Raw genomic sequence first — 14418 nt, 5'->3', positions numbered from 1 at the left:
GTCAAGCATTCTCTGCTGAAACTCAGCTTGACTCTGATGCCACTGAGCAGTGTCCTTTTTCAGCTTATTGTGTTCTGCATCATTCTGCTCCATGTGCTGCAGGATAATATCCTGCTTGCACCTCTTTCTCCTTCTGTTCGTCTCTCCTACGTGGGGCACTGAATCTCTGGAAAATGAAGGTCAAAATTAAGATACAATTCACACAATGTGCTTTTTAAATGGAATGAATGGGTCTCTGTGTCTAATCTCAGGGAAAGGCCATTGAAGGCTTATTAAGGATGGGATAGTAAGTCTGCATTTCACAGTTCCTCATTTGCCATCACTTCAGCACATTGCTTTGTGGACATGGTAAGTTATAAGCAATTGTCCACTTTTCGGGGGAAGGGGAGCGCTGCAAAGCAGAGGAAGCTGCCAGGTGTCTTGAGGATCTCCTGGGGCAGGGAAAATTAGTTTTCAGCTGTTTCTGTAGCAGTCTTCCCCAGTGATCAAGCTTCATAGAGGGGATGATGGGGAAGGGTTTGATGTATGGCGGTGTGGGGGGTGGGGTGGGGGAGGAGTTCAATGTACAATAAAAGCAATGTAAGAAAAAAATCTAAAGAAGTGTTGGGTGGAAAGGGACATGGGAGGGGAGATGCGTAGCAGAGCTTGTCAGCCATGTGGCACCAGGGGGTCCTGAAAAATGAAAATAAATGCTGGGTGTAAAGGGACATGGGGGCGGGGGGGCAGTCTCCACCCCAGAGAGCCCGGCAGCCACGTTGAGTGCGGGATTCCTGAAAAATAAAAAGAAATGTTGGGTGGAAAAGGACATGGGGGTTGGAGCAGACCCGAGAGCCAGGTATCTGCAGGGCACGGGGGAGTCCTGAAAAATGAAAAGAAATGCTGCATGGAAAGGGACGTGGGTGGGAGAGAAGCCCCGCAGAGTCTGCAAACCGCATCGGGGGGTGGGGAATGGAGGGCTCGCGAGATGCTGCAGGCAAATGTAAAGGCCAGATGATTTAAAAAAAAAAAAAAAAAAAATCCAATGCAAATTCCCGTGCTTCTGTAGGTTGCTAAAGAAGACATTACCCCCGTAAAACTAACAGATGTGGACAAAGAACACCTGCTCATGCTGTGTGATAAAAAACCTGGAAAACTTGTTAAAATGCTGTGTGGCACCATGACACCAGATCACTATCTGCTTGCCGGGCGTGGCAAGGTTTGCTACTGTGGAAGCCTCGGCAACTGAGGACTGCGCAAGAATGTCTTGGGGGAAAAATAACACGAGTGCCTGGATGAGGCCTTTGAGGAGATCTCCAAAAAGGAAGCACCCCGTCCCAAGAAACATCAACATGCTGTTCTGGGGGGCACAGAACCACAGCAAACTTGTACCTATACACAACCCTATACCCGTACCCACCCCAAACCTGCTTCTAGCATGCAGAATAAATACTCACCCAGACAGCTTGGCCTAGAAGGCTCAGGGACCAGAGTGGAGATGACAGTTATGGAGGGGCCTAGCGTGGAGGGGACCGGTTCCAGGTCTGTGATGAAGAGTTTCAGGCTGTCTGGAAGAACTTCCTCGGTCCCCTGCTCGTTGCACTCTTCCTCAGGGACACCAGCTCCTCTGGGCTCACCCCAAACTCCATACCAGGGTCTCCAGAAGTGTAATTAAAACTGGGCTCCCTGGTGGGGTCACGCCTTATAAGGATGTGCAGCTGTTCATAACAGTGGCATGTGCATGGAGCTGCCCCTGACTGCTGGTTAGCTTCCCAGACTTTTTGATAGGCCTGCTGGAGTTCTTTCACCTTCACCCGGCATTGCATTGAGTCCCAGGAGTAACCTCAAGTGGTCATCTCGTGTGACATCTGATCATAGATTGGGTGGCCAAGAGGAATGTGGTAGAGTCTCTTTGCCACCATTTGGTCTCCCCAAATTGCAAGAAGATCCAGAATTTACTGGTGGGTCCATGCTTTAGCTCTCTTGCAAGCCTGAGAAGTACTAGGCAGATCACTATCCTGAGTGCTCATGATTGCAGCAGATGGTTAATGATGGAATTGCTACCGATGTGGCGTGATGGTCTACAAATGTGGCGCAATGAAATGGGCAAAGGAATTTTTTCATAATGGGCACATCTTATATTTGCAGGGCTGGGCACTGCTGAATTCTAATCCAAGTTCTAATTCAATCAAAAATTCACAAGCTTCCTGTGACCTTCTTCTCGCACACCTGGATGGAGAGCAGCTTACAACAAAGTGGCCATATGTGGAGGGTCACCATGTAGCTTTGTGGGATACATATGGGACCCTTCTGGAGGCTAATAAATTCAAATTAAGGACATGATGCTTCCATGCTAGGCTTTATTTGTGATCTAAAATTCAAAATAAATGCTCTAGCCATCCCGTAATATCGATATTTTGTTGCCATTATGGCTCAATAAATCAAGCTAATAGTATTAACTGTCAAGACAGTGACATTTTAATATCGAGCTAACTCTTTCAAATTCGATTTGTATCTCCTAATGTAGACGCAGCCTGACATCTGGACTACTCAAGTAACTGGCTCCAGGCCCGGCTGCTCAGGTGGCTCTAGAGACAGCCACACTGGGGTCAACTGTACTGGCTGCTGCTCCCTCTAATCCCTAGTCCTCTTCTTGCTCTTCATTGCCCTACAGATCCTTCCTTTAAGGTTTCCTAAGTGCTAGCATCATGAGAACTCAGGATATATGTGCATACACAAACAAGGATAGGGAACCTAGAGATAATAGGTACCTTGTGTTCAGTTTACTAGCGCAGGAAGCTGTCTCGCTCCCTTGCAGAATAAATAAGTTAAATTAACTTAACTTGATGGCTGTGGTGAGCACCACTTTCAAAGTATTTACACTTGCAAACAGATGGCCTGACTAGTTTCTTTCTTGGTCAGAAAATTTTTTTTTTTTTTTTTTTTCTTTCCTGTCATGTGTGTCTTAGCAATCTATTTATGTATTGAGGCCTCTAGCTATACGGATAGATCTTGAAAGTTTCTGTCTATAGCAGTGATTGGAGCCCTTTTCTGAACTTTCTGGAGTCATTACAATTTATAATTATTATGTGTTACTTTATCTGTTGGGGGCTCCAAGTCAAGATTAGGGATCCATAATGTTACGCGTTGCACTGTATTGCCAATCCTGAGTATTAAAAATCATGAGATAGTCCCCTCCCAGTCCCCAAAATCATGAGCTTTTTTTAAATGTTTTCTTTTTTGTTCACTTTTTTTTAAGCTTTGTTTCAGTCTTACATTTTTGAACTTTTCTCCTCCCCCATTAGGCCCAAAATCTTTTAAAAAAACTTCCTGAAATTCTTATTCAATCCCTTGATTCCAGGAGTAGGGGCTTAAAGAAAAACACCAAATATCATGGGACTCATGATAAAACTATCTAAGTTGGCAGGACTGAAAATGCTTATAAAGACACGGTACTTAGTTTTAGCAATTATTGGGTGAAATCTCTCACCTATGTTTAGCAGGAGATCCAACTAGATGATCATGATGGTTCATTCTGGCCTTAAAATCGCTGCATCTGAGATTTGCTTGTAATCAGGTAGTATTTGATCAGCTGGAAGAATTCAGCAAAGAGGGTATTTTCTCTCTGCTTTCTGTTGTAAAGTGGTGAAACTCTGGAAGTCCTTTTTTAGGATGTTGGTCTGTTAAACCCTTACCTGCATAACTTTAAATCAGTCTCAAGAATTCTAATTTGTCGCAGATTTAATTAAGTACAGAGAGTAGTTTCAATAGATTTTAGAACTGAACCAGAAATCAAGCTTATCATGGAAATTCAACCACTACTGTATAATAGAACCATAATACAAGCATATGCTGTTACCAGATAAATACAGTATAATCAAAACAAGTGCATGTCGCACAAATAGAAAAACAAGTGTAAAAATCATAGCAGTAACAAACGTACCGCTAGGATTACTGATCAATACCTACCTGCTAAGCTTGAAGAAAGGATACCATGCAGTACTTCATTGTTTTCTCTGTCGGTGAAGAATTTAATATGAACCTGCTCTAACAAGTTTTGTGCTGTATTAAGAGTAAAAATTGGCAAAAGAATCAATCGTCCTCTAAAACGCCTAATAGTATTCACTGGTTATTGTTAGCATAAAGGAAGAAAATCCTGGTTCATGAGTCATGATTGGGTGAACACAATCATAGGATGAATCTTAGGAGTTTTATTTTTTTGTTCTCAATGATCACAAATCCTGACATCTGAAACGCAGTTAAAGGAAAATTCTAGTGCTCCATATTTTTATATCAACACTTGTAAGGACAGAAATGTATTTTAGAAGCTATTGATTAGGGGTCCGCCCAGGTGTGTGGATGGGAGAAGCAAGGAGGGCAATTGCCAGGGCGACCATAAGGGAGTGGGAGACATGGGTGGGAGGGACAGCTCTTCCCAGCTTCACGAAGCCCCGGGGAGCCGGGAAGGAGGCAGCAGCTGCCAGGAGGCAGTGCTCATCAGGAGCCCAGGGAAGCCGTAGCCCTCCCTCAGAGTCCCAAGGAGGTGGCAGGGATGTAGCAGTCACCCATGCTCCCCTGCTTCCCCAAGGTTCAGCTGCTGGCGGAAAAATAAGTAGACACACCTTTTTGTTATCCAAAATATGGGAACATCCCACCTAATATGGGACGGATGGTCACCTTAGCAATTGCTCTGGGGCCCGGAGAGTCAAACGGGCCCAGAGCTCCTGGTTGCTGCTACTACTACTGCAGCAGTCAGAGCCCTGGGCCCCTTTCAATTTCCCCAGGAGCTATGCATGCCTCTAAGGGCTGTCATCTGAGCAGAGCTAAAGGCTGTCTGCCCTCAGCCCTGCCCCTTCCTGGGGCCTGTGGTGGCTGTGGGTCTCACTGTGCATACTTCTCAACCTTCAGTGTGTGACACAGGCAATCCAAATATGTGACAAATGGCCAAAATCTGGAACGACTGGGTTTTGATGCACAATTTGCCACATTTGACGGATTATAGGGATTATGTGTAAAATACAGAATCTGTATTTAAGAATGTTTCCTCCTCAGGTGAGCTAAATACAGCAGTTCCTTTTTAAAAAGAAGACTGCAGAGACAAATTCTACCATGACAGCCAGAGATGGGGAGGATCCTAATTGCACATCGGCAGAGTTGGAACCCCACAGTCCTTTGGATTGCCAGTAGACACCTCTATTAGTTAAGCTAAAAAGTGACTTACTCGTGAGGGCCAGCCATTAGAGGGGTTGTCACAATTGCTTTGCCAGCTAGTATCTAGACAGCAGTGGAATGTATGAGAGGTCAGGAAGTCTGTTTTTCCCCCCAGTCTGTTTGATGGGAGTGGTGGTGGTTAGAACATAGGACTGTTTGAAAGCCAGTGAAACATGTACTTCTAAATCCTTTGCGTGCTTTTGAAAATCTCCTCCTCCTCCTCTGTGGAAAAATAATTTTTTACTCAATAGAAAAATACTAGAATGACTGCTGCTTTAATCTTCTCGCACGCCTCCTTCTTTCCCATCCTTTGTCTTGATATCTTTTGTTTCTCCTTGCATCGTCAGTCCTTCCTTGCAGTTATTCCCAATTTCTTCACTGCTCTCTGTGAATTTTAGTGCCACTAAATTTCACATTCTAGCCAATAATCAGCAGTTAAATAGTGTTATAACTCTTTAGCTATAGGCGTCAAATGTCTGTATACATTGTTAGAGTTTAATATCTCACTATTGTTTCCTTTTGTTTCTCTTTCCAATCAGAAGATGAAAAGTTTGGCTCAAAGACGTCAGTCTGCACCGTCTCTGGTCCTCAGCAAAGCACTTAATAAGTCCAGAACTATCACCAGGTGAGTTGAGGCATCTATGGTACTTTGTACAGTCTAGTGCTTGAACACAGGATTGGAAGCTATGAACTCAAGGGTTCTAGCTCTGGCTCTGACACTTAATTGCTCTGTTTTAGTTTCCACTTTACTTACCTTCTTCACTGAGGGATTAGTTATGACTCAATCTATTGTAACGTATTTACTGTTTCCTCGCCATGTTTGCAGTTATAAAGTGTGATTTCACAAAACACCTTTTTCTGCAGAACTGAATTTTTTAAAGTAGAGATGAGTGTGCATCTTCCAATATACTCTAAGTGGTGAAAGCTTAAGGGCATGATTGGACGCATAGAGACAGGCTCCCACAACACTTAGGCTCCCACATATACACTTACCATGGAACGAGGACTGCTCAGGTTCGATGTTCCAGGATGCCATTTTGTGCATGTGCAAAACGGTGTGTTCTGGGGTTGTTGACCCTGGAATTCCTCACAAGCTGACCTGTTGACCTTCTGCCATGAAGACTGCAACCAAAGCTGATAGCTGAAAAGTCAATTTTAGGTATGCAACTGGCTTACCTAAAACTGCGTATTGGCCATCAACTTTCCGCGTGAGTGTAGACACAGCCATAGTCTTCAGCGTTTTCCTCAGCTTATTGTCATCTAGCTGACCATCCCTGCAGTGGTCCTGTCCCTGGAGCTCGCTATTTGCAATAGCTCAGTCTCATCTCCTTGGAAGGGATAAGCAAGGCATCAGCTCAGATGCTGCCTATATGTCAATTAATATATGTAGAGAGCTATATAAAAGTTAAGTATTATATGCAGCTGTTCTCAGATAATGGACTTTTCCAACAGCATGGATATCATTTATAAGGATTCCCCGCCCCCCCACCCCAAAAGTCAATTTTTGGGAGCCATTTCTACCAACAGAGAGTCCTAACATTTTAGGACAGGAGTGGGCAATAAGATGACCCAGTTTGCCAGGGTTAGCCTCTGATGGGTTCCCAGTGCTGCATTTAACTGTGCCTCCACAGGTACAGCTGCTTGTACTTCTCGTTCCCCACTGATCACTGTTCCCAGCAAATGGCTGCTGTGAAAAGGTGAGGTGGACTGGGACACTGCTTCCTGCAGTTTCCTTTGGCCAGGAACAGTGATCCACAGCCAACAGGAGCTTTAAGAACCCATGCCTTTGCAGGTAAATACAGCACCTCTGGCTGATCTGGGGCTAACCCTGGTGAAGCGCATCTGGTTCACGGATCAGGTATTGTCCACCACTGTTTTAGGACTTAATCTGTTTAATTTACTGGCATAGCATACCTTCACTGTAATAGGTGCGGACGTGTTTCATTAGAAAGAAACACAAGGTAACTTATAGCTTATTCAGTGTTTTCATTTTTCACTGGGATTGTAGTTTCTATTTTAGCCTACACAGTTGTCCTATGTTGCACAAATGGCATTCTTCTTCATCAGTAAATTGGATGAGTTTGAATTTCCTGCTGTTTGTTGTGTGAATGTTTACCTTTTTTGACGTGTTCTGTCTTTTTAAAAAGAAAGCTGAAGAACAAAAAAGACTTTTCTGAGTTTCAGATATTTTTTCTCTATAAACTAGTTTAGCACTTACTTTCTTTTTTTGTAAACACAATGCATTATTCTCCTAGCAGTGATCTCCAGTTCCAGTACTCCAATACACTGTCTTGTTCATAGTTGATTAATGACTTGTAGATAAAAAGATCCCATGCAAAGTTAGCATACATCTGTGTGGTATTTTATATGAATTATCTCACCTCAACAGCTGGTTCCCTTCCATATTTGTTAAATTAATGAGCAAGTGCGAAGGTTTTACAAGTCAGGAAATACTTAGTAACATGAGTCAGTTCATATTTCAATATCAGTTTATATATCTCAGGTGTCCTCTGACTGCATACGGCGCAGCTTAATTAAATGCTTGTCCAGGAAATACTTCAGGCACTGTAAAGATTATTCACAGTATTTTCTCTTTAAGAAATCATCTTGATGTCTGTAGTTTGGCTGTTTTTTAGCATTCAGTGGATTACAGAGCATGGTAATTACCAGAAATGTGGAATATAGAAGAGTCTGACAGTTTTACAAGATGGTTGCTGTAGTACTGTGATCTGCAACTGTGTGGGTGTTCCTCAGGATGAACACTGGTGTAATCCCACTGATACTAATGGAATTAATCTAGATTTACACCAGGATAGCATTAGTATATGGTCCATTGAGAATATTTTCATCCTTTGGAAGCAATGTTCTTTCCCTCCTATTTTTGGTTTTCTTTTTCTTCATACAATCCTACCTGTCTGTCTTCAAAAAGTTACACTGGATGTTCACACTAGCCCTGTTTCACATAATTAGGTGGTGGCCTTTGAAATATTTTGCGCAGGTTCTGTCAAAAAGGCTGCACCAGTCGATCATGATCTTGATGTGGAGTAGTTTATCTGTTTTCAGGATCCTGAGAGTGATGCTGTCAGAAGCCTCACGCTTCTGGCAGGATCATCCAAAGCAGAAAAGAGAGAGATTCCAGATGAATACTGAAAATAACCAAACAGAGCAATAAGCAGCAACCATGACCAGAGAACTCAGTAGACATGACATTTATGTTGCTGTACTGTATGATACCTGACATGTAGGAGAGGGGGCAGCTCAAGTAACAATATGGCAATTAGACTTTTATTCTGGAAAGGAGCAGGTGTTGATAAGCAGTGGATCCATAGAATTGGTTTTGTCAGTCAATTCCTACAATTATCAGTTCACATCAGTGAATGACTCTGCCTAAAATTTGTCAAGAAACAACACACATCAGTCCATACAGTGCAACCCTTGATGATGATGATGATGTTGAGGAAACCAAAGAAGGATTCTACACCAACCTTTACCCAAACTCTTTCTGCCATTTCCAAAGAGGACAAGCTCCTACTCCTTCAATATTTTAGTGCAAGAGTTGAACAAGACTTGGAGCTCTAGAATGTCATGGTCAGAAAGGAAGGAGTAAGACCAATTCCAATGGAATTCTTCTCCTGAATAAATGTACAGAACACAACCTAATTACTACAACCACCATGTTCTGCCAAAAGAATAAATACAAGATGACATGAGAACACCTCTGATTGCCAAGTATTGACATCTGATCAATTACATCATTGCCTCTGTGGATCCAGTCCTAAGAGCTAATCCCCCTTAGATCCAGGAATGCAGCCAACCTCCTTGGGGACAATGGTTTGATCAGTGAAAGATGGAAGATTTCCAGAATCATGATGCCAACATCGATCAAAGCTTCTTTTGATTTAATCATTCAACATCCCATCAAGGATGATCTCAGAATGCCACCCACACTCATTGACATAAAGGAGGCCATCAACCAGATGGAAAAACAACAAGGCACCTGGATCTGGATAGAAACCCTGTCAAAATCTTCAAAGAAGAAAGAGGAGAAACTGGATCACCAGCATCATGCCCTAATGTTCAAGACGTGGAATTCAGGAGAAATCCCAGCTGATCTTAGGGATGGCATGATCATGAACATCTACAAGAAAGATGAATTAGTCTTCAGAAACTATTGTGGAATTGGCCTTTTGTCCACTTAAAGAATGATTCTTGATAGAATTTTCATCAATTGGCTGCTTCCTCTTACCAAGGAAATCCTCCCAGAATCACAGTGCAAATTGAGACTGTCACCAGCAACTACCAGCATGATCTTTACCACCTCCAAACATCAAGAAAAGTCCCACAAACAGTATTAGCTGCTACTCGTGGCCTTCACTGACCTCAAAAACAATCAACTCCGTCTGTTGTGAGACCTTGTAGAGAATTCTCTTTGAATTTGGATATCAGCCAAATTTGTTGCTGTCCTCTGACTCCACCACCACAACATGTCTGATCATGGTCAACAATGGCCCAAAATGGATGCTTCCTCATCAAGACAGGAGTAAAGTAAGGCTGTGTTGTTGTTTCTACCCTTTTTCCCGCCCCCCCCTTGCAGCTGACTTCCTTCTCATTGCTGACAAGCTCTTCTCTGGACTTGACTTCTAAAACTGAAGAGACACTAAGCTCTTCAACCTCAATTGCCTCTGATCCAAGACAGAGATTATCACTAAATCTGGCACTCTACTCCAATATGTAGATGACTGTACACCTTGTGCCCACTTGTAAGAAGATCTTCAAAAATGACGTTGACATTTAAGATTGCATGACAGGTTCTAGAGATCCACCAGAATTTGTAGATTTGAAAGGGGTATTATGCGATGAAATGTGGTGATTTGTGTTATCCATGAGGTAATATACTACATGGCCATTATGATCCCTTTGGCCTTGAAATCTAAGAATTTGAAAACTCTCTTGTATGGAGGGCTAAGGAATTTTCTCAAGCCAAGTCATTCTTTCATACAAGATAATTGTTTGGAGGGATAAGGAACATAAGATGCTAAGATAGATATCGGGTTTCTGAGTCTTTAATGAGCTCTTCTGAACTGACACCTGCTGTCACTTAGAGCACATGTTAGTTCTAGAATTTAAGTCCTTGTTATAGTTATTAAATTATTTGTATTAACATGGTATCTAGGAGCCGCAGTCATGGAGCAGGGGCCTATTGCGCTGGCCACTGCAAAACACAGAACCAAAGACTATCCCCACACCAGAAGAGTTTACAATCTGTGTATAAGATGAAAAACAGCAGATGGTTACTGACAGGCTGAAAGGGAAATACAAGGAAACAATGAGACCATGTTGGTCAGCATGATAGTCATCACTCTCCAGCAGCCTAACCATTGCTGGGATTATTTAAACATCACATCAGAGGAGAGTAGAAAGAGGGATTTGAAGGAGAATAGTGGGATAGCTTTGCAGATGTTTTAGGAAACTCCTCTGAAGAGTGAGGGATGGGATAGTAGAAAGCATGAAGATGCTAATTTGAATATGTAACAATTAAAGCTGCCACCATGGGCCGGTATTGCCGTACTCATTGATTTCCTGTTTCTAAATACCAGTTCAGCAGAATATTGAGGGTTATTTGTAAAATTGATTTCAATGGGTGCAGCTGCAGTTATGCCAATACTGAGTGCTTTTTGAAATCTACCCCCAGCTGCGATACTTCTAAATGAAGCTTCCTCCTTCTCCGATGAGACGCAGGCAGAACAGAGCAATTTCATGAGAATTTAGCAATAGTTACATTTTTGCATCTAGTAGACAAGTTACAATTAGATCCTTCATATTAAAGTGAAATGGGGAGAAATGAAACTACTCTTTACACTTACTAGCCAGTATATTTTAATAGGCTAGGTGCAAAGATTGTGCAAACAGTATTTTTAGAAGGCTTATAGAAAGAACACTCATATAGGCCACAAAGGTAAATAGATCAGCAAATTACCCTCATTTGGACTCTCTCAGGCTTATATTTGCGGACACAAGGGGAAAACATAGATTTAAGGGATTTCCTAGTAGTGTTTTTTCCTTACGTTAAATAGAATCAAAATTTCATGTTTTGTGGAAACACCATTCCTTTTCCTAAATCACAATAAATGATTGATGTTTTATCTTTGAAAGGTCCTGGCCAAATGCTAAGTATTCCTAGATAACAAAGATTGTATTTGTTATCTAGTAATACATGCCACTTGGCACTAGGCAAATACATTGTGTTCTCAAAGTCTTGGACAGTCTGTTCGTGAGGTTTTAATGAGAAGATACTGGGCGAACTAGTTTGTGTGACTAGATGAAGACAAAAATAGAGATTTAATAAATGTGAATTGCCAAAAAGCTTTAACTGTTACCTCTTCACTGGAAAAATCAGTATTTAGTGTGTTATCAAAATCACAGCATGAGGAGGAGAGGAAGAAAGGCAGATGTTTATAACTTTAATTTCAATTGGCAGGCCTGTGCTATATTTTCATTCTTTTTAAGATGAAACACATCCTGTGTTCAGTGATGGTTAGCCCCTCACAGGCCCATTGGTGGGGGATTAAAGGGGACAATGGCAATTCAAAAGGGTCTGTGGCTCCTTGCCACCACTACTTTGGCATTGGTGGTGACCTGAGCTCCAGGGCCCTTTAAATTGCTGTTGGAGTTGTGGCAGCATGTGCTCTGGTTATCACTGAAAGGCTGGCATTTGGAGGCGAGCACCCCAACTCCACCTCTTCCGACTGAACCCATTCCCCTTGCAGGAGTATGGAGGCACCTCTCCTGCTTCCCACAACTCACCCAGGGAGTCTGCAGTTCTGTCAGCCCCTCCCACATCCGTCCCATTAATATTAGAGTTAGATCCTGCTTCCATTTGACTGCAGTGATGCAGGCCTGTAATGCGTTTAATCCCCAGATGTTTTTAGACCATTACATGCGAAGGAATTGCTTCACTTACCACTGAGAGAGAGCCAACCACGGAATGTGGTTGTTATTTACTACAGCAGCATTGCTTAGGATAGGCTCTAAGAAGATCATTATGAGAGGCAGTGATCATTTTTTTTTTTCTTCTTTGTGTGCACAGTGCTTAGCAGAGTGGGATTCTGGTCCAAGACTGCAGCTCCTAGGTGCTATGGGGATGCCAATAAGAAACAATATTTAGTTGAACAGCAATCTTAATTGTAGTGGGAGTTTAGGTGCATATTACAGATGTAATCAAATGTTAATAATTTCATTCCTAAAGCAGCCCAAACTAAGTTCTGGGAAGTAGTAGAGAAGGAAATCTGTGCAAAACTGAAACAATGCACAATATTGTTAGCATGTCACATTTAAGGATACTGTTTCAGGAAAACAGGGTAAAAATGAAGATGAGTATGAAAAGTCTTGAAACTAGGTGAGGTCACGCTGAAAAATACCCTTGTGAGAAATTGGGATGATTTAAGGCCTTTAAATGAGGAAGAATTGGCAGAGGTAGATGTTGAGTAAACAAATTCCACATACCAGAGTCCAACACAAACTATGGTGTGGTCCCTGAAATGCAGAGATAACAATTAGAAATGGGCTCAGGGAGAAGATTTTATATTTCTGTACTTGGTGCCTACACAATAAGGGCTTTAGAAATATTAGTGGAAAGTTGAAATCTCTCTCGTTTATTCACATCAGCCGCTCTTAAATTGGTAGGTGTTAGGTCATTATGTTTGCTCAAAGGCGTGAGCAAATGCATGGTTGTATTTCAAGCTGCAAGAGGTGGAGAACCCTTTAGAGAGCCAGAATGAGGACAGGCCTACAGTAGGGGAAGGTCAAATGAAGGTGCACAATTCCAGCTATGTTAACTACCGAGCTAGGGTCGATGTATTGGGCTCATATACCATCTCCGCTAAGGGAGGTTGACCAGAGCCTGTATTCTTGTCGACTTTCCTTACACTTGACGGGGCAGAGGGGGGTGAGTTTTACTGCCCACCTGAATAGGGAAAGGACATGGTCAAAAGTGACCCCAAAATTCTTCACCCCTTGAATTGTACCGCTTGGTAAGAGACACACAGAAGGGGAACGAACCCTCATGTGGCTGATTCCTCTCCTCTCCAACAGCAGAACTTCTATCTTCTCAAAGTTAAGGGTGAGGAAGTGGCATTATTATCCAAGCATTCTTCCAGGACAGACATAGAATTTGCAGGATACAAGGGTCAAGAAAAATACTACAGCAGACCTGAATAGTCACAGAGAGGTAGCCACGTAAGTCTGTATCTTCACAAAACAAAATAGCAGTCCTGTAGCACTTTAAAGACCAACAAAATAACTTATTAGGTGGGGAGCTTGTTCATGGGACACACTCACTTCGATATTTTAAAAAGGCAGTTCTATAGTGTCTCAACATGCTTCTCATCTTACTACAATGCCACACATTTAAAACAACCTAAAACAATGATAGAGAGCAAATTGTGACATTTAGGGCACTTTCAATTCATGTTTATCTAGATTAATTATGATGCTGGAATGCGTGGATTTCTTAAACACTTGAACCCAGATGTTGTTTTTGTGCAGTACTAGTTATGGCAAAAATATTAGAATAATATTATTATTATTAAGGAACAAAGTGAACTCGTGGGTGTCCAGTGGCCTTTGAATTCAACAGATTCATGCTCGCTGTTTTACTGCCCATGTCTGTGTTGCAGAATGCATCAGCTATTCATTTATTGCATACAAACTGGCTTACAGTTGTATGTGCATCTGGATATTGAAATGTGCTGCTTCTTCTAGACTTAACACTAGGCTGTTCTTCATTAAAAGGAAAGGAAGAGAAACAAAAGGAGAAAGCTCAGAGGCAAATGTTAAGTGGTTTTGTATTTCAGATATATAGAAGTTAACTTTACAATTTACTTTTGCTGTTATTCTGGTTAACACTGACCTATTAGAAGATAAGAACAGCCATACTTGGTCAGTCCAAAGGTCTAGATAGCATAGTACCAACTTCATGGGTGTTCTGGGGCTATAGCACCCAGGGAAAAAATAGTGGGTATTCAGTACTCACTGGCAGACCCATGAATCAACACCTGCACCTTTTCCCACTCCAGCGCCACCTGTTCTTGATCAGCTGTTTAGCAGCGAGCAGGAGGTGCTGGGATGGAGGCAAAGGCGTGAGGGCAAGACATGTTTGGGGAAGGGAATTGAATGGAGTAAAGGTGGGAAGAGGTGGGGTGGGGGCAGGGCGGCATTAGGAAGAGACAGGGC

General features: G+C 42.3%; 1 protein-coding gene across 1 annotated transcript in view; it reads left to right on the top strand.

The window, feature by feature from the left end:
• ARHGAP20 (Rho GTPase activating protein 20) overlaps window positions 1-14418 on the top strand; it is a 109863-nt gene that overhangs the window by 16346 nt on the left and 79099 nt on the right. Inside the window, exon 2 of the mRNA XM_074982017.1 lies at window positions 5727-5812. Within this exon, the coding sequence (XP_074838118.1) occupies window positions 5727-5812 (86 nt within the window). The remainder of the gene's footprint in view (window positions 1-5726; window positions 5813-14418) is intronic.

The sequence above is a fragment of the Carettochelys insculpta genome, chromosome 1 (assembly GCF_033958435.1).
Source record: "Carettochelys insculpta isolate YL-2023 chromosome 1, ASM3395843v1, whole genome shotgun sequence".
NCBI lineage: Eukaryota > Metazoa > Chordata > Testudines > Carettochelyidae > Carettochelys > Carettochelys insculpta.
Note: the sequence above shows the minus strand (reverse complement) of the source record. Positions and strands in the feature narration are given on the sequence as shown.